Source organism: Primulina tabacum, chromosome 7, assembly GCF_025594145.1.
Source record: "Primulina tabacum isolate GXHZ01 chromosome 7, ASM2559414v2, whole genome shotgun sequence".
In the NCBI taxonomy this organism is placed as follows: Eukaryota; Viridiplantae; Streptophyta; class Magnoliopsida; order Lamiales; family Gesneriaceae; genus Primulina; species Primulina tabacum.
Genome location: NC_134556.1, coordinates 39,985,317 through 40,012,526, shown reverse-complemented (window position 1 = coordinate 40,012,526; position 27,210 = coordinate 39,985,317). Strand labels below are relative to the sequence as shown.

The 27,210-nt window shown below is 36.7% G+C and overlaps 3 protein-coding genes across 3 annotated transcripts; 2 read left to right on the top strand and 1 right to left on the bottom strand.

The window, feature by feature from the left end:
* Positions 1-577: 577 nt before the first annotated feature.
* LOC142552026 (UBP1-associated protein 2B-like) lies at positions 578-3,308 on the bottom strand. The gene is made up of 2 exons (XM_075661599.1): positions 1,880-3,308; positions 578-884 (listed from the first exon to the last, which is right to left on the bottom strand). Exon 1 carries the CDS (start codon positions 3,209-3,211, stop codon positions 1,880-1,882), a length of 1,332 nt encoding a protein of 443 aa, XP_075517714.1. The 5' UTR covers positions 3,212-3,308; the 3' UTR covers positions 578-884.
* A 946-nt stretch (positions 3,309-4,254) lies between these two features.
* On the top strand, positions 4,255-15,834 carry LOC142551013 (uncharacterized). Its single transcript, XM_075660062.1, has 3 exons — positions 4,255-4,672; positions 15,159-15,306; positions 15,430-15,834. The coding sequence occupies exons 1-3, from the start codon at positions 4,511-4,513 to the stop codon at positions 15,657-15,659; spliced, it is 540 nt and encodes a 179-aa protein (XP_075516177.1). The 5' UTR covers positions 4,255-4,510; the 3' UTR covers positions 15,660-15,834.
* A 2,730-nt stretch (positions 15,835-18,564) lies between these two features.
* LOC142551012 (putative receptor-like serine/threonine-protein kinase At5g57670) lies at positions 18,565-21,283 on the top strand. The gene is made up of 7 exons (XM_075660061.1): positions 18,565-18,872; positions 18,967-19,221; positions 19,310-19,467; positions 19,767-19,846; positions 19,927-20,062; positions 20,150-20,299; positions 20,976-21,283. Exons 1-7 carry the CDS (start codon positions 18,683-18,685, stop codon positions 21,138-21,140), a joined length of 1,134 nt encoding a protein of 377 aa, XP_075516176.1. The 5' UTR covers positions 18,565-18,682; the 3' UTR covers positions 21,141-21,283.
* Positions 21,284-27,210: the final 5,927 nt, after the last annotated feature.

Here is a 27,210-nt window from a genome sequence, read left to right as displayed (position 1 = left end):
ATTATGCAAGGGGCTTTGATTTTTGGGTTTAAATTATATTTAAGGCCAGTGGAATGATTTCAGGTCCAGTGAGAAAAGTAATACGATCTGATTTATAATTTTTTTTTTCATATTTTAAAAATTATTATTATTATTATTATTTATTGTTACTGTTTTAAATTTTGTTAATTGATTTATTTTATTATTTAATTAAAAAAACAAAATATAATATGATGCTCTTATTTAAAAAGAAAATTAAAAATATAAAGAAAAAGAAAGCATAACAATATAACAAAAAGAACATAACTTGAGACTTGAAAACTAGAAAATTTTAAGAATTTCTTTTCAAATATACACATAGTTTGTTTGCAGATTTACAATCAATAAAAATTATTAATCAACATTTGAAGCATATAAACATTTCAAAAATTATCGACCAAAATTTTAAAAACCAAAACAAATAGAGGCAGACAGTGTTTATCTTGAGTGAGAAGATTATACATGGATAAATGACAACACGAGATAAAATTTCGCCCAAGGATTTTTTTAGACAATCTTAAGAACTAATAAAAAGCCAATAATAGTTTAACACGAAATCTAAAGATAAATAATCCGTGCGCTCTGTCATAGCCAACTTAAATAACTTAATCGTATACACGAGATAAAACAAAAGTTAATCACAACCGAGAAGACCCAAAGTAAAATCAAATGACATAAGCTCATTCCGAGGCGCCAAGAAACCGAGAACCCGAGTAAGAATTGTGGTGCTTATAGTGCACGAAGCTCAGGTTCATATGTTAAGCTGTCCTGGGGTCAGACAAGAAAGCGTGAAGCTGGACTGGGTTCGACATCATAGACATCACATTGAGTTCCAATGTAACTCACAGCCGAACAAGAAAACAAACCTGCCATAAAAGAAACTAGCATAAATCCTCAATGTACTATTAGATGAACAAGATCCAGGCAGCTACGAACATAGATAACAGCAGAATAAGTAAACTGAAGCCAGGAGAGATAGAGACAACTGTAAATCCTTTAGGTAATGATCAAAAGAACAAGATCAAGCTGTATAGATTCTTCACCAAGGATGATCTATATTTGGGATGAAAAAAAAATCGATCAAACCTGATATGCTCAACATTCCAGCATTGAATATAATAGCTTGCTTTTACATGTTTAAAGGTTGACCGAAAATGATTATTTACACCAGTTCGTACACCAATCCAGTGCCATAGTCAGTATCGAGAATAATCATGCATTTCACTATTTTGTTGAGGGAAAATTGGAGGAACCAAAAAGTACCCCAAAGCCCCATGACAGATGCCTAAATAAATAAACTGGCATCATCAGAATGAAGATAATGAAATGGTACAAGTCGCTTCAAGCAAAATGACAATCTAACATGTCAAGCCCGGGTGAGGGCCAGCAACTAATCTGTATTGGTCTATGCTTCATGAGGATTGTTTGTAACCACATGTAAACCAATTCAAATACTATCTATTAACAGGACTAGGGTACAATATAAGAGAACACCCGGTACTTTTTTCAAACTTCTATCCTCAAGTTATTTTACATTTGGTAGAGCTTAAACTGCAAAACTTTGAGCTTTGAACTTTCTTTCACAGAATCAATCCAAAAGAAAACCTCGCTGTTCATATATTCCCAACCACAACAATTTTATTATGAACCTCGACAATATGGTGTAAAACAACGCGGACATAAACAGATTAAGCCACTGACCTGTGGCTTACCAAATGAAGCAAAAAGATATAGTACAGAGTGAAGTAACCGATACAAGAATGATACCGGTACTAATTAAACAAACACAGTAACACACCAGAAAACAAGTACCAACAAACACTTGCAAGTAATTTCATCTCCCCGGTTGTAAACATCTTACCTAGCGGCGGAAATAAGAAGTTATTGCGGGTTCCTTTCCAGCATTTCCTGGATGTCTCCCATCCGCTGCAGCCGTTGTAGATGTCCCTACATTCGAATGTCCTGTTTGAGCACTCTGGGGGGGCACCATTCCATTAAAAGGCGTTTGTGATCCATAGCGCCCCATCACACTTGGACTCATGCTATTCATTCCATAATTCGAACCCATCCCACCAAAAGATGAACTCAATCCAGATGTCATTAAACCAGCCGCATTATATCCCGCGGCCAGCATTGCATTATCTGCCAACCCAATCCCAGGATTTTGCGACATCAAATACCCAGCTGGGGTCAAGTTAGCACCCAAAATCCCTGCATTCATTCCTAAACCACCATACCTAAGATCACTAACGGGAGCATTGGCATTACTTAGGGTACTTTGCAGAGCCACGTTGTTTTTATAAGTAAGATTTTCCACAAACTTCTTGCAATGCAATTGGCAATTCTCAAAAACTTTAATCGGCTCCTCCAAAGCCTTCTTGTACCCCTCGGAAGACTTGTAAGTAATAACAGCAAAGCCTTTGAACAGATTGGTGGCCGGATCCGTCCCCATAGGTCCGTCCTCAATTTCCCCATACCTCCGAAAGAAGGCCTTCAGCTTGTCAGGTGTCACGGTAGGTCCCACATTTCCAACATAAATCTTCAATTTCCCCACTTCTGATGCCTGAATTGCAGGATTAGTCGAGCCAACAGCTGCAAGTTGGCAGGAAACGTTTCTGCTTCCAATCTTCTTCTGTGGGACTTTCAGAGCCTTTTTGGCAGCAGCCCTCGTCTTGAACAACACGAATGCGTAGCCCTTAGCGCGACCAGTATTCTTATCAACAATCAACTTGCTCTCCTCTATTTCTCCAAATGGTTTGAAGGCCTGGACGAGCTGCTCCGAGGTGGCGTCATATCCAATCCCATGAATGAATAAATTCCGGTGGGTCGGATCAGAATCCGCCATTTCGATGATTTTGGCAAGAAGCGAGGCGTCCTTAGAGCCCGCCTCTTTAAGCAGGTCTATGATTTGGTCTTTTCCAAAAGGTTCTAGTAGCTCACGAACAGTTGATCTTTTCGATGCTTCGTCGTTTTCTTCGTCTTCAGATGAGGAGATATCGTCTTCCTCTTCCTCATCATCGTCTTCTTCAGATTCAGATTCTGATTCTTCTTCTTCCGACGAGGATTCTTCTTCCTCTTCTTCTTCTTCTTCTTCGTCGGAGGATTCCTCCTCCTCCTCTTCTTCTTCACGAATTACCTTGGATTTTTTTTCATGGGTTTGTAGCGAGGATCGGGCTTTACGTTTCTTTGCCATAGAAAGAATTTGTCGAAGTTCTCTTTCAGTGCACAGAGCGCCGGTTAGGGTTTAAGAATCTAAAATCCGAGACTCTCGGAATGTTTAATTTAGTTTATAAAAGATTGAAATATGTATTATATATATAATTTAACAACTTTTTTTTACGATGAGATAAAGTTTATTTATTATTATTATTATTTTTTCCCAGCAGATAAAGTTATTTGGAGGTAATTAATAATTGATTTGATTTATCTTAAAAGTAAGTACATCAAATTACATATAAATATAAATGGTTGAGTAGGTTTCTTGTGAAACGATCTCACGAATTTTTATCTTTTAAACGGGTCAAATCTACCGATATTTACAATAAAAAGTAATACTCTTAGCATAAAAAGTAATACTTTTTAATGGTTGACCTAAATAAAAGATGCGTCTCACAAAATACGATCCGTGAGATCGTCTCACACAAATTTTTGTCTAAAGTGTTCATCAGTCTATTGGATTCGGTGTTGCACAAATTTATTTTGGCATTAGGTTTTAGAGATACATAATCTCATATACAAACCTCTTACTTCGATTCAATTCGACTCGATATTTTTTAGTAAATGGTTTGATTATTTCAGTTTGAAAAATTATTTTAATTCTTAAATAAAACATATATAAAAAAAGTTTTGAAAAAATGTTTAAATATAAAATTTAAATGAATCAAACAAATAATAATAAACTAAAATAAATACGCTTAATTTTACTAAATATCATGTCATAAATTTATCTAAACTAGAATATCAATCTAATTAAACTTTTGTTTTTCGGTTAACTTGATTTTAACATATATAATTCGAAATCCAACAATATAAAATTTTGTTTTAACATTTGTATATACAATAAAAAATTTACTTTTCGGTTCAATTCGGTTTCTGTTTCTTGGATTCCAGTTTTTTTGATATAAAACAAAGTTTGAACACCAGTGTACCACTATTAAATTTTATGAATATTTTGTTTATATTAAATTGGACTAAATATTTTGTTTGGAAAATGAAGCCTGAACCACAAAAACTCCATACCAAAAGCAAAATTTAGGCAAGCTTGCGTGCACACATTCAGCAAATAGCCATTCTCAATGGCTACTCTACCAAATTCAATCTTACAAGCAACAACTCGTCTATCACCAAACAAATTGGCAACGGTTCTTAACGCAAACACCAATACCTTCCCTTGTTATTACTTATCATTCACTCCCAAAACTTTTTAAAATTTTCTGTAAATTCGTATCGAATCACCACTCGGGGTGGATTCTTTCAAGAAGACGGCGAGGAAATGCGTAGTTTCGATGATGCGGTTTCGCTATTCAATAAGAGGGACTACTACAAATGCCATGATGTTCTTGAAGACTTGTGGAATAATTCCCAAGAGCCCACACGAACTCTTGTTCATGGCATTCTACAATGTGCAGTTGGCTTTCATCACCTCGTCAACCAGGTCACTTCTTTCATTATGTAATAGTCACGGAAACATGATGAACTCCCTGATTTATTGTGTATCGAGTCGTCTCTTGGGAAGATGATTCTTGTCCTGGTGTATTCTTGGGTAAATGAAGCTTTTCCTCTTGTACGTGAATGTCTCATAGTCAATAATTTATCAGCAGGATTTTTGAGTCCCTTACTCTCACTGAGACTTGCAAGCAAATTCAATTCATTTAGACGTGCCTTTCTATTAGCAGAACAAATGAATTCCGGTGAAGAAAGAAATGCAGAACTGGAGCTGCGTAGATAGAAAACGATCGAAATTAGTAAACAAAGAAATAAAAGCCCTATTTAGAGTGTTCAAGTAATGTATTGACTCCACGTAAGATGAAAGTTCTGTTTCCACAGTGTATGTGTGAGTTGAGAGTGAGTGTTGTGTGTATCAGAATGTAGGTGTTGTGCGTAGGTGTTGTAACACCCACGACAACATGCAGCGGAAATTATGATTTTAACACACCTACACGTAGCTGGAATAATGATAATAATACGAGATACGAGATGTAAATTATGCACAAGTATAAAATACTTGTTCGGTGCCTCAGGGCAAAATAATTCACTAGAAAAACTTGTAAGTTTACAAAAACCAATACTAGTGAAAGAATAAAACAACTTCCTTATTAAGGCGAGTAACAAATTGCATCCTAAACCTCTAACAAACCGTATAACCAAAATACATAGGATGCATCAACTGAGAAGTGAAAAAAAATCTTCAAAACTCCACAAACTAATCAACACGGTGATTAGGTGTTGTCTTCGGATGTTGGCAGCACTTCACAACAACAAGTTATCAATCACGAGATGGCTTCAATCAGAAAACCTTTTCTTCGTACAAATGCATCTCTGTCTCTCCGAAAGTTTTTGCTCTGTATCGTCACTCTCTCACACTTTCGTTTCTTCTCCTTTGAGTCCTATTTAACATAGAAACACAATTTCATTAGGAAACAAACTCTTTTTAAAACAAGGATAATATCTTAAAGATATTATGATATCATATCTTAAAGATATTATGATATCATATCTTAAAGATATTACGAGTCATATCAAAATATAGTATTATATCACATATTGAGTTTATACGAGATCATATCATCAATTTCGAGATTATCCTCATGTCTAGAAAGGCAAAATATTAAGGATAAAAAAGGAAAATATATCAAGGAATAAAATTCCTTTCAATCTCCCCCTTTTTGCCTTTCTGGACAAAACAACCCAAAAATGGTTGTACATCTCAGCTCCCCCTGAGTTAGCAAATCAGTGACTCAGCCAACTTTAGTTGACTCCCCCTGAATTCTACCGTTAAGCCTTCCCCTGATGAAAAATACAGTTCACACAGGTGTTGTATGTTAGATGTTGCAACATTCAGATCATAACACCGAAATAGTTCATTAATCAGGAGGGACAAAGATCAGAGAGAATAAAAGAACAACTAAAATACTAAAACCATCAAGAGAGACCAAAACCATCAAGAGAGAAAAAAAAACTCAAAATCTCATTATGCTTCATTACTGCCATCATCATCAGCCATTTTTGCTCCACTGGTTCCAGCTGTATCTGTATCTACATATCTACTCCCCCTTTTTGTCCAGAATGGACACTTTCACCCAGCAGAAGCTCATAGTCAGCCACTTGATTTTCATAATGTTCAATGGTTTTCTTGGCATTTTCAATCTGTTGTCGACCATAGGCAATCTGAGCTTGAATGTAGGAGATAGACAGTGTGACATAACCAGTAGGAGGAACATCTGTAGGTGGCTGTTCAGCTGTCTCAGGCACATGTTCAGATGTTGTATCATCAGTGTTGCCAACATCCGGAGCAACATTTGAATGCAGCCAAGGCAGATCGATCTTTCTGTTGCCTTTGAAATAAGCAGGAGAAATCTTCAGAGGATCTTTGACAGGGCAATGATCTTCATCAATATCCTTAATGAAACCTTGAGATTCCAAGATTCCATAAATCAGTGAAGGGTAGGGCAGCTTTGTTTTCTTGAAGTCTCCTTCAGCATATTGCAATGCTGTCCTGAACACCAGATTTCCAAAGTTAAAGGCCCTTTCAGTATCAATAGCAAACAACACCAGGGCCTGAGATCTAGTCACAGTAGTAGAATTGGTTGACGATGTCCAATTCCAGATTGATGTCTTGTGCAGCACGGAGAAAAAAGAAGTGAGGTTAGCAGCACTCAACTTCTTGGGATAATCAGGGAATACTTTGATCAGGCCTCCAGTGGGCACAGAGGTTACAGCATTTATGTCCAGATCCTCTTCAACTTCCTCAATATCCTGAGTGTTGTAGAATGCATTGATCACAGAAGGTGAGAACTTGTAGATACGATCACGAACAAACACTCTCCCATACTTCACCGATTTCTCATCTCCAACACTGCCCAGGAGATTGCAGTAGAATTCTAACACTACACGGCGACAGTAGGGCATAACAGTAGTGACTGTGGATAGCAACCTTCGGTTCTTGAGAAACTCAATCAAATTGTATTTCCCATATGCATTAACATCAATATTTTTCTCCTCAATCAGCTCTTTCTGAACAAACAGCGGCCATAATGCCAAGGCATCCTCAGAATAAAATTTGGGGGAAAAAGACTTACTTAAATCATAGTCAGCAGAGTCAATGTTGTGCTCGGTGTTGTCAATATCCACCTCAACACCGGCAGCAACATCAGTAGCATCATCTTCAGAAGACTCGCTAGATTCAGAGTCAATGTCCTCAGATGCATCATCACCTTGTTCCTCAGATTCAAAGTCAGATACAGACGATGAGGAGGAGTCATCAGAGGCACCAGGCCGGTTTTGCTCGAATTCCTTCATCATTTCTGAGTCAGGTTCATTCTCCTTAGCCATTTGTTTTCGGGCGGCCTTATCTTCTTTGAGCTGAGCAAGAAACTCTGCCAAAGATTGTTCATCATCTTCAGGTTCACCAGGAGATTGTTCTTCTGCAGCTTCATGAGAATCCGTGAATGGGTTTGGCTTTTGACTACCAGAAGTAGAACCAGATTCCTTAGCAGCAACAGTTGGTTTGGGGCGAGCCACCAACTCAAAATCATCATCATTGGAGTCGTCTCCAGATGAGAAATCAGGGTCCAGAATAAATGGGACGGTGGATGCCCTTGGTTTCTTGGTAGGGACAAAGTCATGATCGAACCCTGCTTGTCTCTTTGACTAACGGCGCATAGGAGCAGGGGGAAAGGCTCTATTCACGGCCTCAAAATTTGGGGGATTCTCGACATTGATTTCGTTCCCAGGTTCACCAGGAGCGATCATTTCCAGCGGGATTGGTTCTTCTGGTACACCCACAATTTCCATGCCCACAACATCGGTTGCGGCTGTGGGTGTTGTGTCAGGTGATTTGTCGCCCATGCTCGCAGCCATTTCACTCCTAATGTCTTGAGGATCAAAGCCAGCCATCTGCGAAATAGAGAATAGCAAAGTAGGGAAGTTCGAAGAAGACATAAATTTACGAAGAACACAGATACTTTTGCGCGAAAAAGAAAACAAATAGTTAGGGTAGGAGAGATTTTAGAATATGAGGGAAAATAGTAAGCCGTAAAGTTGTTCCTTATTTATCCCTAAATATTTAAGCACACCTCTCCAACGGTAACATTCTGTTGAGCCGCAACTTTAGCACCTTTTCAACTCAATTTTTACTCTCAACCAACGGTAACTTTCTGAAACAGTGCCATCATTATTTCAAGAAATCAGGCAGGATAAAACACCACGTCGAATTAACCCCACAAACAGTTAGAAATCAAGAAATTTCAAAATTAAGTCGGTTAGGGTTTTCTTCGTATTTCATGAATTAAAAACTGATAGCCCACTGGTCATGATGAATTCACATAACAGCAGTATGAATGACTTAAATTTATGCCTAAAGTATGGTCAAAAATGAAATGCACACGCATGTGATCAAACTGTGATCAGTCTGTACTTAGGTGTTGGCAACACCTCTTGGCAACACTCACAAGTTGGACTCAAACTTTCTTGAACATTTTTAATTCAGACATGGTAGCTCCCACTCTAGAAGAACGGTCTTCATAGGACTCCTCTAGGTAGCTTTTTCCATCTGTATTTTGACTTAGAAGTGGTAGCTCCCACACTAGAAGAACGGTCTTCATTGGACTCCTCTAGGTAGCTTTTTCCATTTTCTTCTAGACATTTTTTTGTTCTATTTTATTCTCTTTTCTATTTTTCACCATATTGCTCAAGAATTTTCTAAGTCATTATCTACATTGGACAAGATCATGTGGTACACGATCATCCTCAACAGCTTTATGACTTAGATTGAGCACACACCATTCTTTGGAGAATATTGATGGAAGTTTGATTCACAACTGAGAGCACGCCATTCAGTATCCTACACTTGTACAGGCTTCACACAAAGCAGGATGTATGCAATATGTCTAGCATCCTAAAAATAAAATGCACATGCATGCTGGGTGTTGTCCACAGGTGTTGTAACACCGAGGACAACATCCGTGAGTGATCATTGTGCACACAAGCTGAGAGACTTCCTAAGATTGGAAAATCTCTCAAAATCCAATGGTTTTGTAAAAATATCAGCCAGTTGGTTCTCATTTCTAACAAATTCCATTCGAATTGTACCCTTATCAACCAAATCTCGAATAAAATGATGTCTAATGTCTATGTGTTTCGTTCGAGAGTGTTGTACTGGATTTTTTGAAATATCAATTGCACTTGAATTGTCACAGTATACAATTAAGGTGTCACTGTTGAAACCATAGTCTTTAATCATTTGATTCATCCACAAAAGTTGTGAACAACAGCTAGCAGCTGCAACATATTCAGATTCAGCAGTTGACAGAGATACACAATTTTGCTTTTTACTATACCATGACACCAAATTGTTACCTAGATAAAAACATCCTCCAGTGGTACTCTTCCTATCATCTAGATTTCCAGCCCAGTCAGCATCACTAAACCCCACTAGATTTGTGTTTATTTCTTTGGTGTACCACAAACCTAAGTTAACTGTCCCGGCTATATATCTCAAAATTCTTTTGACAGCTTTTAGATGAGTGACTTTAGGATCAGCCTGGTACCTAGCACACAAACAAACACTAAACATGATGTCGGGACGACTTGCACTTAAGTAAAGAAGACTGCCTATGATGCTGCGATACTGGGTGTTGTCAACACCTGCCGCAACATCGTCTTTGGACAATTTTTCAGTCGACCCCATTGGTGTTTTCATGTGCTTAGTGTTCTCAGTAGAGAATTTCTTCACCAAATTCTTGGCATACTTGGATTGACATAGAAAGATACCATCATGCATTTGTTTAATTTGCAATCCAAGAAAGAAACTTAATTCTCCTACCATGCTCATTTCAAATGTGATAGACATGCATTTAACAAATTCATCAACATGCTTTTGAGAAGAAGCACCAAAAATGATGTCATCCACATAAATTTGTCACACAAGAATATCAAGCTTCGATTTTAGAATAAAAAGGGTTTTATCAACCTCACCTCTTTTGAAGCCTAAGTCAAGCAGATATTCAGTAAGCCTTCCATACCATGCTCTTGGAGCTTGTTTAAGTCCATAGAGTGCTTTTTTCAACTTGTAGACATGGTTCGGGTGGTGTGGATCTTCAAATCCTTTAGGTTGGCTTACATAGGCTTCTTCTTTCAAGATGCCATTCAAAAAGGCACTTTTCACATCCATTTGATATAATTTTATGTCCATGTAACATGCAATAGCAAGTAAAAGTCTAACCGATTCAATCCGGGCAACAGGGGCAAACGTTTCATCAAAATCAATTCCTTCAATTTGAGTATACCCTTGAGCCACTAGCCTAGCTTTATTTCTCACAACAATTCCAGATTCATCAGTTTTGTTTTTAAAGATCCATTTGGTTCCAATAACATTCACATTATCGGGTCTGGGAACCAAATCCCATACATCATTCCTAACAAATTGTTCAAGTTCCTCATGCATTGCATCAACCCAAAATTCATCTTTTAAGGCTTCATTTATATTTTTGGGTTCTATGAGTGAAACAAAACAAGAGTGACTTACTTGAGAGTATACGGAAGTCATGCAAACTAGTCCCATCATTTTGCGATAGTCTACCTTCTCCTTTCTTCTCGTTTGCATTCCTCCGAATGTTTCTCCAATGATCTGAGATGATGGATGATTTTTCTGAACCTTGCTGGGAATATCAATCTCTTCATTGGTTACACTGTCATCATTCTCAGTATACTTTCCTAGTTCATCATTTGATTCTGCCAGTGTAGGTGTTGTCTCCGGTGTTACAACACCGGGTGCAACATCTGTGTTAGGCAGTGTCTCACTTTCGTTCAGCAGCCCATCAATATCATCCTCGATTGATTTTTCCCGTTAGATCTGCAAGATCATCAAAAACAACGTTAATAGACTCCATAGTCGTTCTTGTTCTCAGATTATACACGCGATAGGCCACGACTATTAGATGAATAACCAACGAATAAACATTTGTCACTTTTAGAGTCAAACTTTGCAAGATGGTCTCGGTCATTCAAAACTATAACATACACACCCAAAGACATGAAAATACTTAAGGTTCGGCCTCTTTCCCATGATGATTTCATAGGATGTCATAGTAGAACCACTCCTTAAGTACACACGATTTGAAATATGACATGCTGTGTTCAAGGCCTCGGCCCAAAATCTCTTTGAAATATTCTTTGAACTTAACATGACCCTAGCCATTTCTTGCAGTGTCCTATTCTTCCTTTCGGCTATTCCATTTTGTTGAGGAGTCTTAGGGGCCGAAAATTCATGAGTTATCCCTCTCTTTTCACAAAATGATATAAAGAATGAGTTTTCAAATTCTTTACCATGGTCAGTCCTTATCTTACCAACCCTCAGATTATGTAGATTAGTAATCTTAGCATGTAATTTCTTGAAAACATCAAATGTATCGGATTTTTCTCTAAGAAATCTTACCCAAGTAAAGCGAGAGAAATCATCCACACAAACGCATGAATACTTCTTACCTCCAAGACTTTCCACTTCCATTGGACCCATAAGATCCATGTGCAAGAGTTCAAGACACCGTGTTGTCCCAAAGTGTTGCAACACTTGATGGGGAACACGTGTTTGCTTACCCTTTTGACATGCACCACAAACATACGGAATTCCAGAGGATAAATTAGGCATACCTCTCACAGCATCGTACTTACCAAGATTCTTTAATGTCTTGAAGTTTGCATGTCCCAATTTTTGATGCCACAAGTTTAAGTTCACTCACCTTTGAATGATTGCATACTAAGTCTTCTCCAAGTTGATAGCAATTATCAGCAGATCTTGTACCTGTCAAAATACGAGTATTAGAATTATCAAACACTTCACAATTGTCTTTATCAAACTTAACATGCAAACCGTCATCACAAAGTTGACTTATGCTTATTAAGTTTGAGTTAAGCCCTTCGACATAAAGCACATTGTGTAGATTAGGCAGTCCATCAACATTCAAGGTTCCTTTGCCAGCAATTCTTCCTTTAGCACCACCACCATATGTCACATGACCACTCCTCAGTTCACATAGTCAATCAAATGGTCTTTAGAACCTGTCATGTGGCGCGAACAGCCACTGTCAAAGTACCATATTCCTGCAATGTTAGTCTTTAATGAAGTATAAATAACGAACATTGAATCTTAGCCTTTGGTACCCAAACCCTTTTTACCGTCGGTTTTCTGTTGACAGTGTTGCGTCGGGTGTTATACAACACCTGTGGCAACACCTGTTCTGATTCCCTTCTCTTGTAATCATCTCTCAGTTTAAAGCAGTAGGGTTTGATATGACCAGGTCTAAAACAATAGTGGCAGATAAAGTGGCGTTTTCTGGATTTGGACTTCTTGGTAGATATTTGCCTTTTAGATGGAGCACCTTTTTCAGTTTGTGTAGCATTTGAGGTTTCAACACTTCCTTTGACAAAAACAGTTGGTTTTCTCTCAGTATTGGAAGATTCTCCAATTTCGAACAGACTGTTCGGATAACCAAGTCCAGCTTTGTCATTTTGTCCAATCATCAAAAGTGAATCAAGTTTGGATGAACTTGAATTCATCTTGGCAAGAATCTGAGTTGCTTCTCCAAGTTCCTCTTTGACTTTGCATAATTCCAAATCTTTCTTGCTTAAGATTACTTCAAGTCGTGAAATTTGTGACTTTAACTCAGCATTCTCTTTGGAGAGAATTGCATTTCCTTTAGTTCTTTTGATCCAGTCTTCATATAATTCTTCGTACATCGTCTGCACACTTTCTAGAGTGACTTCATCATCATCTACCTCTTGAGTTTCAGACTGACTTGCCTCCGCAAGGGTTGTAGATTTAAGACATATTGAATTCGAAGAGGTGTTGCGGCCAGGTATTGCAACACCTGTGGCAACACCCAAAGGATTGATTTGCATTGAGCGTTTTTCCTTGATCACAGAAGATAACGATGTGTGATTTTCAGATTCACTTGATCCTTGATCATCATCAGACTCTTCATCACTCAGGGTGACAGTCATGCCTTTGTTTTTCCTAAGTCGATTGGCACACTCATTGGCATATGGTCCAGGTTTCTGACATTAGATTGGATTTGCACTTCGGTTTTTGGTCGAAACTGTCCTTTCATAGGAGTAAACTTTTGAGCGTTTGCAAAAGTGGTGTTATTGGGCAGTTCAGATTTTTGTCCAATTTTCTTCTTTTCTCTCATAGTCTTCAAGTAATCACCAAATTTCTTAGTAAACAGAGAGATCGATTCTTCACCTAAATCAGACTTATCCACCTCTTTAGATATTTGAAGGATTTCATCATAAGATTCGGTTGAGGCTTCAAAGGCTATTGTCTTCCCTTTATCCTTCCTTTGTAGATCAAGATTCATCTCAAAAGTTCTGAGAGAACTTATTAGTTCATCCAAGTTGATCGTTGAAGTGTCTTTAGATTCCTCAATAGCGCAAACTTTGACATTGAATCTCTCAGGAAGAGATCTTAGAACCTTGTTCACCAATCTTTCATTTGGTATGGGATCTCCTAGGCCATGTGATTCATTTGAGAGTTGTCTCAACCGGCAGTCATACTCAAGAATAGACTCCTTGTCCTCCATTCTCAAACTTTCGAACTTTGATGTCACCATCCTTAGCCTAGTTTTACGCACACTTGCGGATCCTTCACAGTGCTTCTGGAGTATCTCCCAAGCATCTTTGGCGCATACACAAGTGCTGATTAAATTAAACATCCTTGTGTCAACTAGATGAAAATATAGCATTGAGAGCCTTGGAATTAAAGTTTGAAGTTTGCACTTCATCGACAGTCCATGTACTTTCAGGTTTGAGCCGTGTGTCTCCATCAGCATCCTCGAGTTTTGGTGGACTCCAACCATCAAGTACACGTTGCCAAGCTCTTTCTTCAATGGATTTAATAAAAACCCTCATCTTTACTTTCCACAATGCATAGTTTGATCCATCCAACACGGGAGGCCTAAAAACAGTATTTGTTGATCCTTCCATAATTCTTTTCACTCTGAAAACAAAACAAAACAGGATCTCACTTAGTAGCGTCAAGTGGAAGCTCTGATACCAATTGAAAGTTCTGTTTCCACAGTGTATGTGTGAGTTGAAAGTGAGTGTTGTGTGTATCAGAATGTAGGTGTTGTGCGTAGGTGTTGTAACACCCACGACAACATGCAGCGGAAATTATGATTTTAACACACCTACGCGTAGCTGGAATAATGATAATAATACGAGATACGAGATGTAAATTATGCACAAGTATAAAATACTTGTTCGGTGCCTCAGGGCAAAATAATTCACTAGAAAAACTTGTAAGTTTACAAAAACCAATACTAGTGAAAGAATAAAACAACTCCCTTATTAAGGCGAGCAACAAATTGCATCCTAAACCTCTAACAAACCGTATAACCAAAATACATAGGATGCATCAACTGAGAAGTGAAAAAAAATCTTCAAAACTCCACACACTAATCAACACGGTGATTAGGTGTTGTCTTCGGATGTTGGCAGCACTTCACAGCAACAAGTTATCAATCACGAGATGGCTTCAATCAGAAAACCTTTTCTTCGTACAAATGCATCTCTGTCTCTCCGAAAGTTTTTGCTCTGTATCGTCACTCTCTCACACTTTCGTTTCTTCTCCTTTGAGTCCTATTTAACATAGAAACACAATTTCATTAGGAAACAAACTCTTTTTAAAACAAGGATAATATCTTAAAGATATTACGATATCATATCTTAAAGATATTACGAGTCATATCAAAATATAGTCTTATATCACATATTGAATTTATACGAGATCATATCATCAATTTCGATATTATCCTCATGTCCAGAAAGACAAAATATTAAGGATAAAAAAGGAAAATATATCAAGGAATAAAATTCATTTCATAAGATACTATTTTCACAATTATTTCTAACACTTTGCTTGACAGAACCACAAAGGGGCAATGATGGAGCTTGGAGAAGGGTTATGCAAGTTACGGAAAATGAACTTTGATAGAGGACCATTTCACCAATTTGAGAAAGAGATTTCGGCAGTCTTGGAGTTCATTTACCAGACTCAGTTAGAGAAGGCTGCATGTATATCTTCTCAACTTTTATTTTCACCCTACCATTCACCCTTGCTGAATCCGTTTTTCTTCCCATCCTTTATGTACATACAGATGTGTTTTAGTACACTTCATCATAGAAACTTTTTTGCAGGCACAGATGAATTTTGCGAAACAATGGATCAATCTGAGAGATCATACCAACTTTTGGGCGGGTATGCAGCCGAAGAGCGTCTCTATTATCTTGAACTCGACAGAAACTGGAATGCTTACATTGTTTTCTCTCCTGAAAAGTATCGTGGAACACAGGTTGATCCGCCCAAGATAAAGATTCCAGTCCTCGAGGCATCTGAACAACATATAATGGATTTGGAGTATACATAGTTCTTGTTCAAAGTACTCCAATAGAACAACATGTGGGAAAAAAGGTAGCTAACGTAGTATCGAGCAAAAGCCAAAAGGCAACTGCACGTGCACAAGTCCATCACTAACCATTAATTCCATTTTTGTGCAAGTTTTACACTAAAATAGTATAATTTCTACACCACACACATTATCCAACTCCAACTTATTTAATTTAAATCTTTCAACAAAATGAATATTATCGAAATATTATTTTTATTTTACATATATTAATTTCTATATTTTATATTTTTATTGAATTATCGTTTTTTTTTTCAATTGTTATCTTTTTTATTTTTACAAATTGTATTGTTACCTTAAAGTTTTCATTTGTATTTGGCTGTTATATTATTTATATATCATCATATCAATACATTAATTAAATATTTCTAGTTAATATAAATAAATAAACAATAAAATATTAATTTATTTAAAAATATATTTGTAATTTTATTTGATTAAATATTTTTAATTTTTATGCTTATATCTAATTATTAAAATAATAAATTAAATATTATGTTATTATTTAAATAACATTTATAATATTTAAAAATAAATAATAACATATTTATAATAATCAAAAACAAAAAAATAAATAAATAAAAATTTTAAAATATATATATATAACTCTGCACCAAATTTGGCGAAGAACTATCCTCCTCGCCAAATTGGCTTGGCGCAGAGGAGATTAGAGCATTCCACCCTGCACTACCAGAGTTGGAGTTGTTAAAAGTGAGATGTTTATTTGGTGGAGTCATTAAAATTTCGAAGTATGGCTTCTTCAAAGGAGATGAAGACATCAATTAGAAACTAATTTAATCTTGTTCGGATTACAGATTTTTTTTTAAAAAAAAATTAAATATAAAATCGAAAATTCATTTGTTTCCGAACATAAGATGATTTTTTACTAAAAATTATTTCCCTTACACATGAAGTTATGCATAAACTCTGATGATGTGAATTAAGGTGAAAGAAAAGAAAAACTCGGTAGCAAAAATCGAATTCATGTGGAGAAAACTGAAAAGCATCATAAACTTTGTTACAATTATATTATAAGGTATATAATACTCGATTAAAAATATATTATAGTACAGATTATAGGTTGATATATTGTCGAAATACTATATATATGTTTATTCCCCCTAATCCACATTACCAGGATAAAATTTCTACGCAAAAACATGCATGGGTATATAGCAATAAAAGGTAGTAATATCCGCCGGCAGAACGCATGCTCAGAGGCACAAGCATGCACAAGGCACACCGCCCCAAATATTTATGTATTCACTGCAATCAATGTTCTTTAAATCTTCAAGTTCAGTGATGGGTTCAATAATTTGGTTCATAAGAACAAAACTAAAAGCTAAACACTCCCCGTCTCAAATAAATATGTTTGTTTTTTCACATAATTAAATAAAAAAAATACTGAAAAAATAAGGTTTATGAACAAATTTCTTATTTAATTCATTCAAAATATTAATTGAACGTTTTCCAAAACTTAATCAATAAGATATAATAGTAAAAAAAATAAACACTTGGAAAAATGGTATTGAACATAGAAAATGAAGTATATTTGAGATAACCGAAAAAAGAAAAGAAACATATATAATTGGGACGACGAAAAGAGCTTTAAAATATAAATGGTTAAACTGTATATTCTTTTATATTGATACTCATATCTCAATGAAAATCATATTAAGTTATTTGAGTAGAAACGAAACTTATAATAGTTTAAAAAACATGCAACTAAACGAGAAATTATTGAATCTCTATGTGCTCGCTTCTAACCTTTTAAGGGATTCTTCATTTCTCATGCGGCAATTTTCTTGAATGAAGAGAAAGAAAATAATTCCCTAATTAATTTATTAATTGCACAGAACCTCAAACCTTCAATAAAATTCTCAATGTTGGGTAGCTTTCGATTCCTTTTGAATGTCCCCATACGTGCCTTGTTTGTTGTCTGTTGATCTAACCGTCAATTACACAATTTTTTTTTTATAAAAAAAAATGTCAAGAACCGTCAATTACACAAATATTTTTTTTTTTAGAAAAAAACCAAATTTACGTGTATTCAAGTAAATATTGAGTAAATATAATTCACGTCCCCGTGGACCAACCAAATATGTTACTGCTGCATTTATTTGTCATATCATAAAGTGAAAAAACATTCAATGCAAAAGATTATTGGTTGGATTGTACTTCACCTTTGCCCCCCGTATAGTATGTATGATTTGTGCGTTGTTTGTTTAACTAAAAGCGACTGTCATTCAACTACTCCCAGCATCTGGATAATAATTCAACCCCACCCCTAACTAATTTGTGTTAAAAAAGAAACCCGACCTTATCATGGCCACATGGTGGTTCATTTGATCCTAAGTATTTTGATATTAAGTGATAGTTTTGGTTCGGTTGACAGGATAATGTGTGACCATCACTTAACGATGAACCATTTGATTATATAAAATAAGAAATAAAAGAGAATAAATTATTTGTGAATCAAATATATGACAAACATGTATGCCTGTAGGTTAAATTCAATCAACAACGGTTTCATAGATTTATATTTTTGAAATGAGGTGGACTCGATCTATACCTGGAGTGGAAAATAATATTTTTGACATAAAAATAATAATTTTCAGGACGTTATTTTCAAGAGATATATAATATCGAGTTAACGAATACTTATGAAAATATATTTAACGTGGTCTACATGTACTTCTCTTGTATATATTTGCCATTTGTATATTCTTTTATTATCATTTGATCATGATATTATACGTAAATTCAGCTTTTTTTAGTAATGCAATGTAAATATATTTTAATATATATATATATATATATAATTTGCAGAAAGGAAGCCAAGATAGATTGGATATTACGACAGAGTACTATTGTTTTTTATTTAGCTCTGTTCTACTCCCCCATGGGTGGGAGTTTTCATTAACCTCTGCTCCGCAGGGAAAAAAGAGCCCGAGTCCAGAATTTTGTCAGCTTGACTTCCGAACATGAAATACATACGTACGTCCAGCCTAAAGAAGCTGTTTTCCCTTAAACGACAGAATTTCGACGAGCAATCCCCCAAAGCATGCGACTTTAATGCGAAATCAGACCAAGAGTCGCCGCTTTTTCAAAAGCCCATCTGGAAGTGCTTCTCATTCGAAGAAATCTTTACTGCCACCAATGGTTTTTCCTCAGGTTCGTTACGTTTTACCTGCTTTTCCTGCATCCCATAATTTTTTTCTTTGTTTTATGGTTTCAAAATGTGATCTTTTGTTTATTTGTGTGGTAGATAATATGGTAGGCAGAGGAGGGTTTGCAGAGGTTTATAAAGGAGTTCTGCAAAATGGGGAAGCCATTGCTGTAAAAAGATTGACAAAAGCAGAAAATGATGCAGGGAAAGAGAAGGAATTCTTGACAGAAATTGGTACATTGGGGCATGTTTCCCATTCGAATGTGACACCACTTCTTGGTTGTTGTATCGACAACGGACTTTATCTAATTTTCCAATTTTCTTCGAAGGGTTCTGTTGCTTCTATTCTCCACGGTATGTGATGCTAATATGTATTTTATATTTTTTAAGAAAATATGCATGTAAGATGATTTGGAAAAATATTTTTCTTCAATATTTTTAGATGAAAAATTACCTGTTATGGACTGGAAAACGAGGCACAAAATTGTAGTTGGAACTGCCAAAGGTCTGCATTACTTGCACAAGAATTGTCCCAGAAGAATAATTCATAGGGATATCAAGGCTTCGAATGTTTTACTGACTTCAGATTGTGAACCTCAGGTAAAAGTTTCATTGATCTTTTTATTCTGATTTTATAAGCTCAAGCCACCCTACACTACTAGCCGTCTTGGATTTGGCTCACCTTTTATGCTTACAGAACAAACAATTTTCCCCAAGAATTGCTAAATGACATAAAATTTGGCCCGAGAAATTCAACGAAGGGGAGACAAGTATATTGAGCAACGCAAAATACACATTTAATCTTAAATAATTTTTCGTTTGAGGGTTGAGTGGAGATTCTACCCCTTTGTCCTCCAAGGGATATACTAACCATTAGAGCTTGTGTTTTCATTGCGTAGATATCTGATTTTGGTTTAGCAAAATGGCTTCCAACACAATGGAGTCACCATTCAGTTGGTCCTATAGAAGGAACAATTGGGTACTAATCCATCTTACGATCTCTTATGTTAAGGTTGTATTATACCTTTCGATATAATTGATATTTTGAGCATTCTTCAGGCACTTGGCTCCAGAATATTTTACGCAAGGTGTTGTTGACGAGAAGACAGATGTGTTTGCTTTTGGGGTTTTTTTGCTCGAGCTTATTTCTGGAAGGAAACCGGTGGATAGATATCATCAAAGTTTGCATAGTTGGGTAATGACAGATTTTTTAACTTTGATCCTCATTCAAATGATAGAACATCGTTTAATCTCTTTGTTTCCACTCATATGAATTCAACAGGCCAAACCTATACTAAATGAAGGAAATACGAAAGAGGTGGTTGATCCAAGGCTTGAGGAAATTTATGACGTAAAGCAGCTTAATCGACTTGCATTTGCAGCATCTCTTTGCATTCGATCTTCTCCTGCCTGGCGGCCTACTATGAGTGAGGTGAAATTTTTAATACAAGATTCGAATAATATGTTTGTGTGGTTTCTCTTGAACCATACGTTAAACATTTGAATTCTCCCGGTACTTCACAACTCCTGAATACTTTCATGCAATAGAGCTGTTTCTTGAATGTGCATTCTTCATTTAGGTATCCTTTCTCATCGCTGCCTAGTGGAATTAATTTTATAAGCTTCAAGCAACATAGGATATAAGTATATTCTAGATTTATTCCAACATAGACAAGATTATTTTAAATTTAATGATTGTTTATAAAGCATTTCTTCAATCTCAAGAGACAAAGGAGTTTTTTCTTCTGTTTTCATAATCTGTTATGATACAACTTGTGACAGGAAAAGAATCACTCAAAAATAGAATAGCGATATTTCTTATGCGCAATTGGGCTATTTGTTGCATAATTGTTGGCCAAAACTAAATCAAAATCTTGTATCATATTCTTTGCATTAGTTTAGTTAACTCATTAAACACAGACTAAAAATGAAATTTCTGAATCATACAGTTCAGCAATGTTTAAAAACTGTCTTTTCTTGTGTTCTTACATGTTGCCCGTTTACATATTAGATTTAACCAACCATGATCAGGTCTCAGGATTTACCTGGTTCGCCCACAACCATGGATTTGTTATTTAAACGTTGGAGATGTTTTTCGATTTTGGCAGGTTTTGGAGGTAATGTTACTCGAAGAGGAAATCGACAAGGAAAAATGGAGAATTCCCGAGGAAGATCGAGTAGACGAAGAAGAGTTTTGGGGATTTGATGATCTTGAATTTGAATGTGAGAGTTTTTCCTCAACATCTCCAAATGACTCAAATTTCAAGTTATAATCAGACAACAAAGTCTAATATGATTGGCTTTTGAAGTTTGTGTATCATGAGAATATGTTTTTGGGCATGGTAAGATCCATTGAACGTAAGTGCAGGTGTTGATACTTACCTGTGTTCAAATTTGTTCAGAGCTTTTGTGGCCGTTCAAATAGCCTCATATTAAAACTTTCATGATATGATTGCTTTAGGATCGACTAACATAAAAATGACTTTAGACTAATTTTTTAGAACAAATTGAATTTGCTTCATTTGTATAAGTTCAAAAAGTGCTTAGAAAAAAATATATTTAGGTATCTCCTATACTTTTCGGGTTTCAAAATTAAAGTTCCCAAAATATAGAACTCAACTTTAGTTGTTGATTGATGATAATATTTAGTTTCCAACTAAAGGAACGACACGATGGACAAATTAAACGTGACGACAAGGGTACATTGATGAGCCAAACACTCGTTTTATATATTTAATTTAATAATTTAATGGACGATGGACCGTCTGATTTTTTAGTTTTATCTGGTGAAACATCGACCCACTTTCAAAAGTTCCATCCAATTTTTAAAAGACTCCACCACATTTGTTTTGATTTTTTTATATATAATTTTCTGTGTCAATACATAATATGTGGTGTGTGGTCACAAAAGATATAATGAAATTCATTAAAAAAAAAAAACGGGTGTTTATTTAATTATTTTTTTTTTTACGGTAAAAAGGGTGTTTATCTATAATATATACATGTAATAGATTGTGGGTTCCCCAAAAATATATATATATACACACACACATGATAACGGGTAAGTTTAACTACTTCAAAATAACAAAGATGGGTGTGGGAGTAGATAAAACCGACTGACGCTTAACCAATACAAAATCAAGTTTTCAAGATTTGGAACTAAAACAAGAGAGAAATCCAATGAGAAACTTAGGATGGGAAGTAGCAGGTAGCATAAGGCTAGAACATGAAAGAAAAGTAGAGTTAAAAATAAAAACTAACGAACCTACTCGATTTGTTTAAAATATCTCAACCCTATACCAAAATAATATGAAAAAATTCAATTATTTTAATGCAAAACTTATAGTATAATAAAATTAAGAGTTGGAGATTAACGTGTTTTTAATTTGTTAGATTTGTCAAGAGTCAAATCACCAGTCGTGATAGCGATTAGGATGAACCGAAAAAATCAATTAAAAAAACGGACGCGAATTCCATTTTTTTTTTATAAAACCCAACTGCAAAAGAGTTCCACGAAAAAAACGAAATGGAGAAAAGGATTTGACTCGTGCGGGCAATAAGATTTGGAGAAGATAACAATTGAATGAGAAGAGATGGTTTTCTTGACGAATGATGCTGGAGATTTGGGCTTTGATTCCACATTCGATGCCCGCAACAGAGATAGCAGGTAATGTAATTGCCAAGAGAAGTTGCCATTTTGATACCGAAAATGACGTGAGGAAAGCCAATTTCGCCATTTCACAGTGCAATCGGAGCTGAATTTGCCCCAGTTCTGCTCAAAGATATGGGTTTAGATACGAGTGAGTGGACTGACACGGATCTTCCACCTTCCAGTGAATTGTATTTTACAGCCTCGTGGTAAATTTGAAAATCCTAAAAATACCCTTTTTTTAACGTAGTCTCCATCTCAATCCGTGAAAGAAATTTAAATTCATATTTTAGTTCAGCATGCGTCTTTTTTTTTAGTCACTTAAAAAAAATAGATATCTTACCAGACAATTTTACAAAATTACATCTGTAAAACCGATTCTAGTTCACGATTTTCCTGTTTTTGATTCATGATAGATTCAATAGGTTTTTCACCGATTTGGACTGTTACAACCATATTTTAATTCAAAGCACACCATTTTGAAATTCAACAACATAATTAACACATGTGTTGATTAGTCAAAAATAATGAGGTAAGCCACGAGGTTTTATTTTTTGTTTTTTTCCTGAACTTCACCTATAAATACCCATCCATTCTTCATTTCAAAAACACAACAAAACACAAAATTCTCTCATCTACAATCATAAGTGTAGAAGTGAGAAAAAGGATTTAGTGTGAGATTTCTTAAGGAGTGTTTATCCTTGGAAGGAATAGGATTAGTGGAGAGAAAGTGAGTGTTAAAATCAGAGTGTTCTGAGTGAAATACTTTGTATTCTCAATTCTCTTGTCTTCTTTGTTATTAATAAAGAAGTGATCTCCTTGAGAGGTTTAAAGTGGACGTAGCCCAATCTTGGGGTGAACCACTATAAATATTGATGTCCATCTTATTCATTGTTGATATCACTTATGATGTTCCGCTGCGATGTTACCTCGTTTATTTCCTTGATATCCCAACAACTGGTATCAGAGGTAGATTCTCAAATACTATAGGAAGTCCTCGTATGCTCTGTGGTTGCAGCTTAGTCTGAACTTCCACATCAGAAAAGGCTTTCTAGACAGTATTAGGGAATTGGTTCTTTTGTGTTCAGGCTTTGGCGATTATTCGTTGGTAGCATTCACAAAAGATGGAGGTACGCACAAGCAAGATGATTAGCCTTAATGGCTCTAATTATCAACTTTGGAAAAGTAAGATGAAAGATCTTCTATTCGTCACCAAGATGCACCTACCGGTGTTCAGCGAGTCTAAACCAGATGATAAATCAGATGCTGAATGGAACTTCGAGCACGAGCAAGTCTGCGGGTACATCCGACAATTTGTCGATGACAACGTCTATAATCACATCTCTAACGAAACACATGCTCGTACGCTTTGGACAAAGTTGGAGACACTATATGCCTCCAAAAGTGGCAACAACAAATTGTTCTATTTGAGCAAGCTTGTCCAGGTTCGATACAAAGAAGGAACTCTGGTCGCAGATCATCTGAACGAGATTCAAGGATTCGTGGAGCACTTATCAAGTATGAGCATAAAACTTGATGACGAGGTGATAGCTCTGATTGTGCTAGCTTCATTGCCAGAGTCTTGGGAGACTCTGAAGGTATCACTCACGAACACAACACCGGGAGGAGCCGTGAGTATGGACTTCATCAAGAGTGGCATCTTGAATGAAGAGATGAGGCGGAGATCTCAAGGATCCTCTACCTCACAGTCAGATGTTTTGGCTGCTGAGTCAAGGGGGAGAAGCAAGATCAAGAAAAACACAAATCAGAAGCTAAGAAGAGCAAGTCCTCATGGAGATATGCCAACATCAAATGTTATCGCTGTGGAGAAAACGGACATATTAAAAAATATTGTCGGCAACCGAAAAACAAACATGAAACCGACGATGAGCAAACAAACGCCATTGATGAATTCAATGTTGTTCACGAGCTAGAGCAGGAGTCCGTAAATTTGGCAACTCAAGTAACTAGTTGGGTGATCGATATTGGAGCAACAGTCCACGTCACATCTCGAAAAGAATGTTTTACATCCTACACACAAGGGGACTTTGGTCTGGTGAGAATGGGGAATAACGACTTATCCAGAGTCGTGGGAAAAAGAGATGTGAGCTTGACTACCGTGGATGGCTCTACACTGATCCTGAAAGACGTCAGGCATGTGCCAGATATGCGCCAGAGTCTGATATCAGTCGAAAGACTCGATGAAGAAGGTTTCTGTACAACCTTCCGAAATGGGGTATGTAAGATTTCAAGAGGATCACTTGTGGTGGCAAAAGGATTAAAGATGTCAAAGCTTTATGTAGTTCAGGAAAATCATTCTGAAGGAGTGAACTACGCAGGGGAAGAAAACTCAACAGAGTTGTGGCACCGACGTCTTGGTCACATAAGTGAAAAGAATCTTACACGCCTTGTGAGCAAACAAGTTCTGCCCGGTATAAAGCAGGTTCATATGAAACAATGCACAAACTTCTTAGCTGGAAAGCAAAACAGGATATCATTCAAAAGTTCACCTCCTAGCAGAGCCGATAAAATACTAGATCTGGTGCACTCAGATCTATGTGGTCCGATGCCATTATCGCTCGGAGGAGCGAGGTACTGGGTAACTTTTATCGATGATCATTCTCGGAAAATTTGGGTGTGGACACTCAAAACCAAGGATCAAGTTGCAGAAACATTCAACGATTTTCTAAACTTGGTTGAACGACAAACATCCATTAAACTCAAATGTATTCGAACGGATAATGGAGGAGAATACATTGGAACCTTTGATGAGATATGCAAAAAGAACGGAATCAAACATCAAACAACACCACAAAGACACCACAACTCAACGGATTAGCTGAGAGGATGAATAGAACTTTGGCAGAAAGAGTCAGAAGCATGCTCTCACATGCAAAGCTGACTAAGGAATTTTGGGGTGAGGTCGTGGTTGCTGCTGCATATATATTGAATCGCTCACCTTGTGTTCCTCTCAATTATGATGTCCCGGAGCAGGTGTGGCAAGGCAAAGAAGTTTCCTATAATCATTTGCGGGTATTTGGATGTGTTGCTTATGTTCATATACCAAAGGATGAAAGACAAAAGTTGGATGTCAAAACAAGAAAATGCATATTTATAGGCTATGGCGAGGATCAACTTGGTTACAAGTTTTACAATACAGATCTCAAAAAGCCTATAAGAAGTCGTGATGCCATATTTCAGGAGAATGAATTCTTGGAGACTGCGGAAAAGGAGAATTCTGGATCTGAACAAGATCTGGAATGGTGGCCTTCAATGGTAAATCCACAACCGATTGAAGATGAAGAATTTCAGAACGATCATGAAGATGAAGATGAGATCCGTGTTCACATTGAACCACCAGCAGAAAGTTCTCGTGGTACAATGACCACACGTTCTGGAAGAGAAGTGCGATCCTCAACCAGATATTCCTCAAATGAATATATCCTGCTAACTGATGGGGGAGAACCAGAGAGCTTCGAGGAAGCTATTACCAGTGAACACAAGGATAAGTGGATGGAGGCTATGCAAGAAGAAATGCAATCATTGCACGATAATGAGACATTTGAGCTGGTGAAATTGCCGAAAGGCAAGAAAGCTTTGAAGAATAAGTGGGTGTTCAGATTGAAGCACGAAGAACACAGTAGTCAACCAAGATTCAAAGCTAGGATTGTCGTCAAAGGTTTCGGACAGAAACACGGGGTCGACTTTGACGAAATATTTTCATCTGTGGTGAAGATGACATCCATCCGGATTGTGCTAGGGTTAGCAGCTGAGCTTGATCCGGAGGTGGAACAAATGGATGTCAAGACCGCATTCCTTCATGGGGATTTGGAGGAAGAAATCTACATGGAGCAACCAGAGGGGTTTGAAGAAAAGGGGAAAGAGGACCTCATGTGCAGATTAAAGAAGAGTTTGTACGGTCTCAAGCAAGCACCAAGACAGTGGTACAAGAAGTTTGAATCGGTGATAACTCAACAGGGATTCAAGAAAACCACTGCAGACCATTGTGTGTTTGTCAAAGATACCTCTGTTGATGATTTGATGGTGCTTCTACTCTATGTAGATGATATGTTGATTGTTGGCAAAGATGTTTCTGAAATCAAAGGCCTAAAGAAGCAACTAAGCAAGACTTTTTCTATGAAAGACTTGGGGCCATCAAAAAGAATTATTGGCATGGAAATCCATCGAGACAGGTATGCCAAGAAGACCTGGTTGTCGCAGGAGAAGTATATTGAGAAGGTACTTCAGAGGTTCAACAAGGACCAGGCCAAAGCGGTTGGATGTCCTTTTGCCAACCACTTCAAGTTGAACTCAAAGCAGAGTCCTATTACAGAGGATGAGGAAGAAGAAATGAAAAGTGTTCCATATGCTTCAGCTGTTGGAAGTCTGATGTATGCCATGGTATGTACTCGGCCGGATTTAGCTCATTCAGTAGGTGTAGTGAGTAGATTCCTTTCAAAACCGGGAAAGGAACATTGAGCTGCAGTAAAATGGATATTCAGATATCTACGTGGAACCTCTAAATATAGATTGAGTTTTGGAGGATCTAGACTTGAGCTTGTAGGCTACACATATGCAGATATGGCAGGAGATGTTGACTCCCGAAAATCCACATCAGGATACCTGATTACATTTGCAGGGGGAGCTGTGTCATGGCAGTCAAAGTTGCAAAAGTGTGTAGCATTATCAACCAC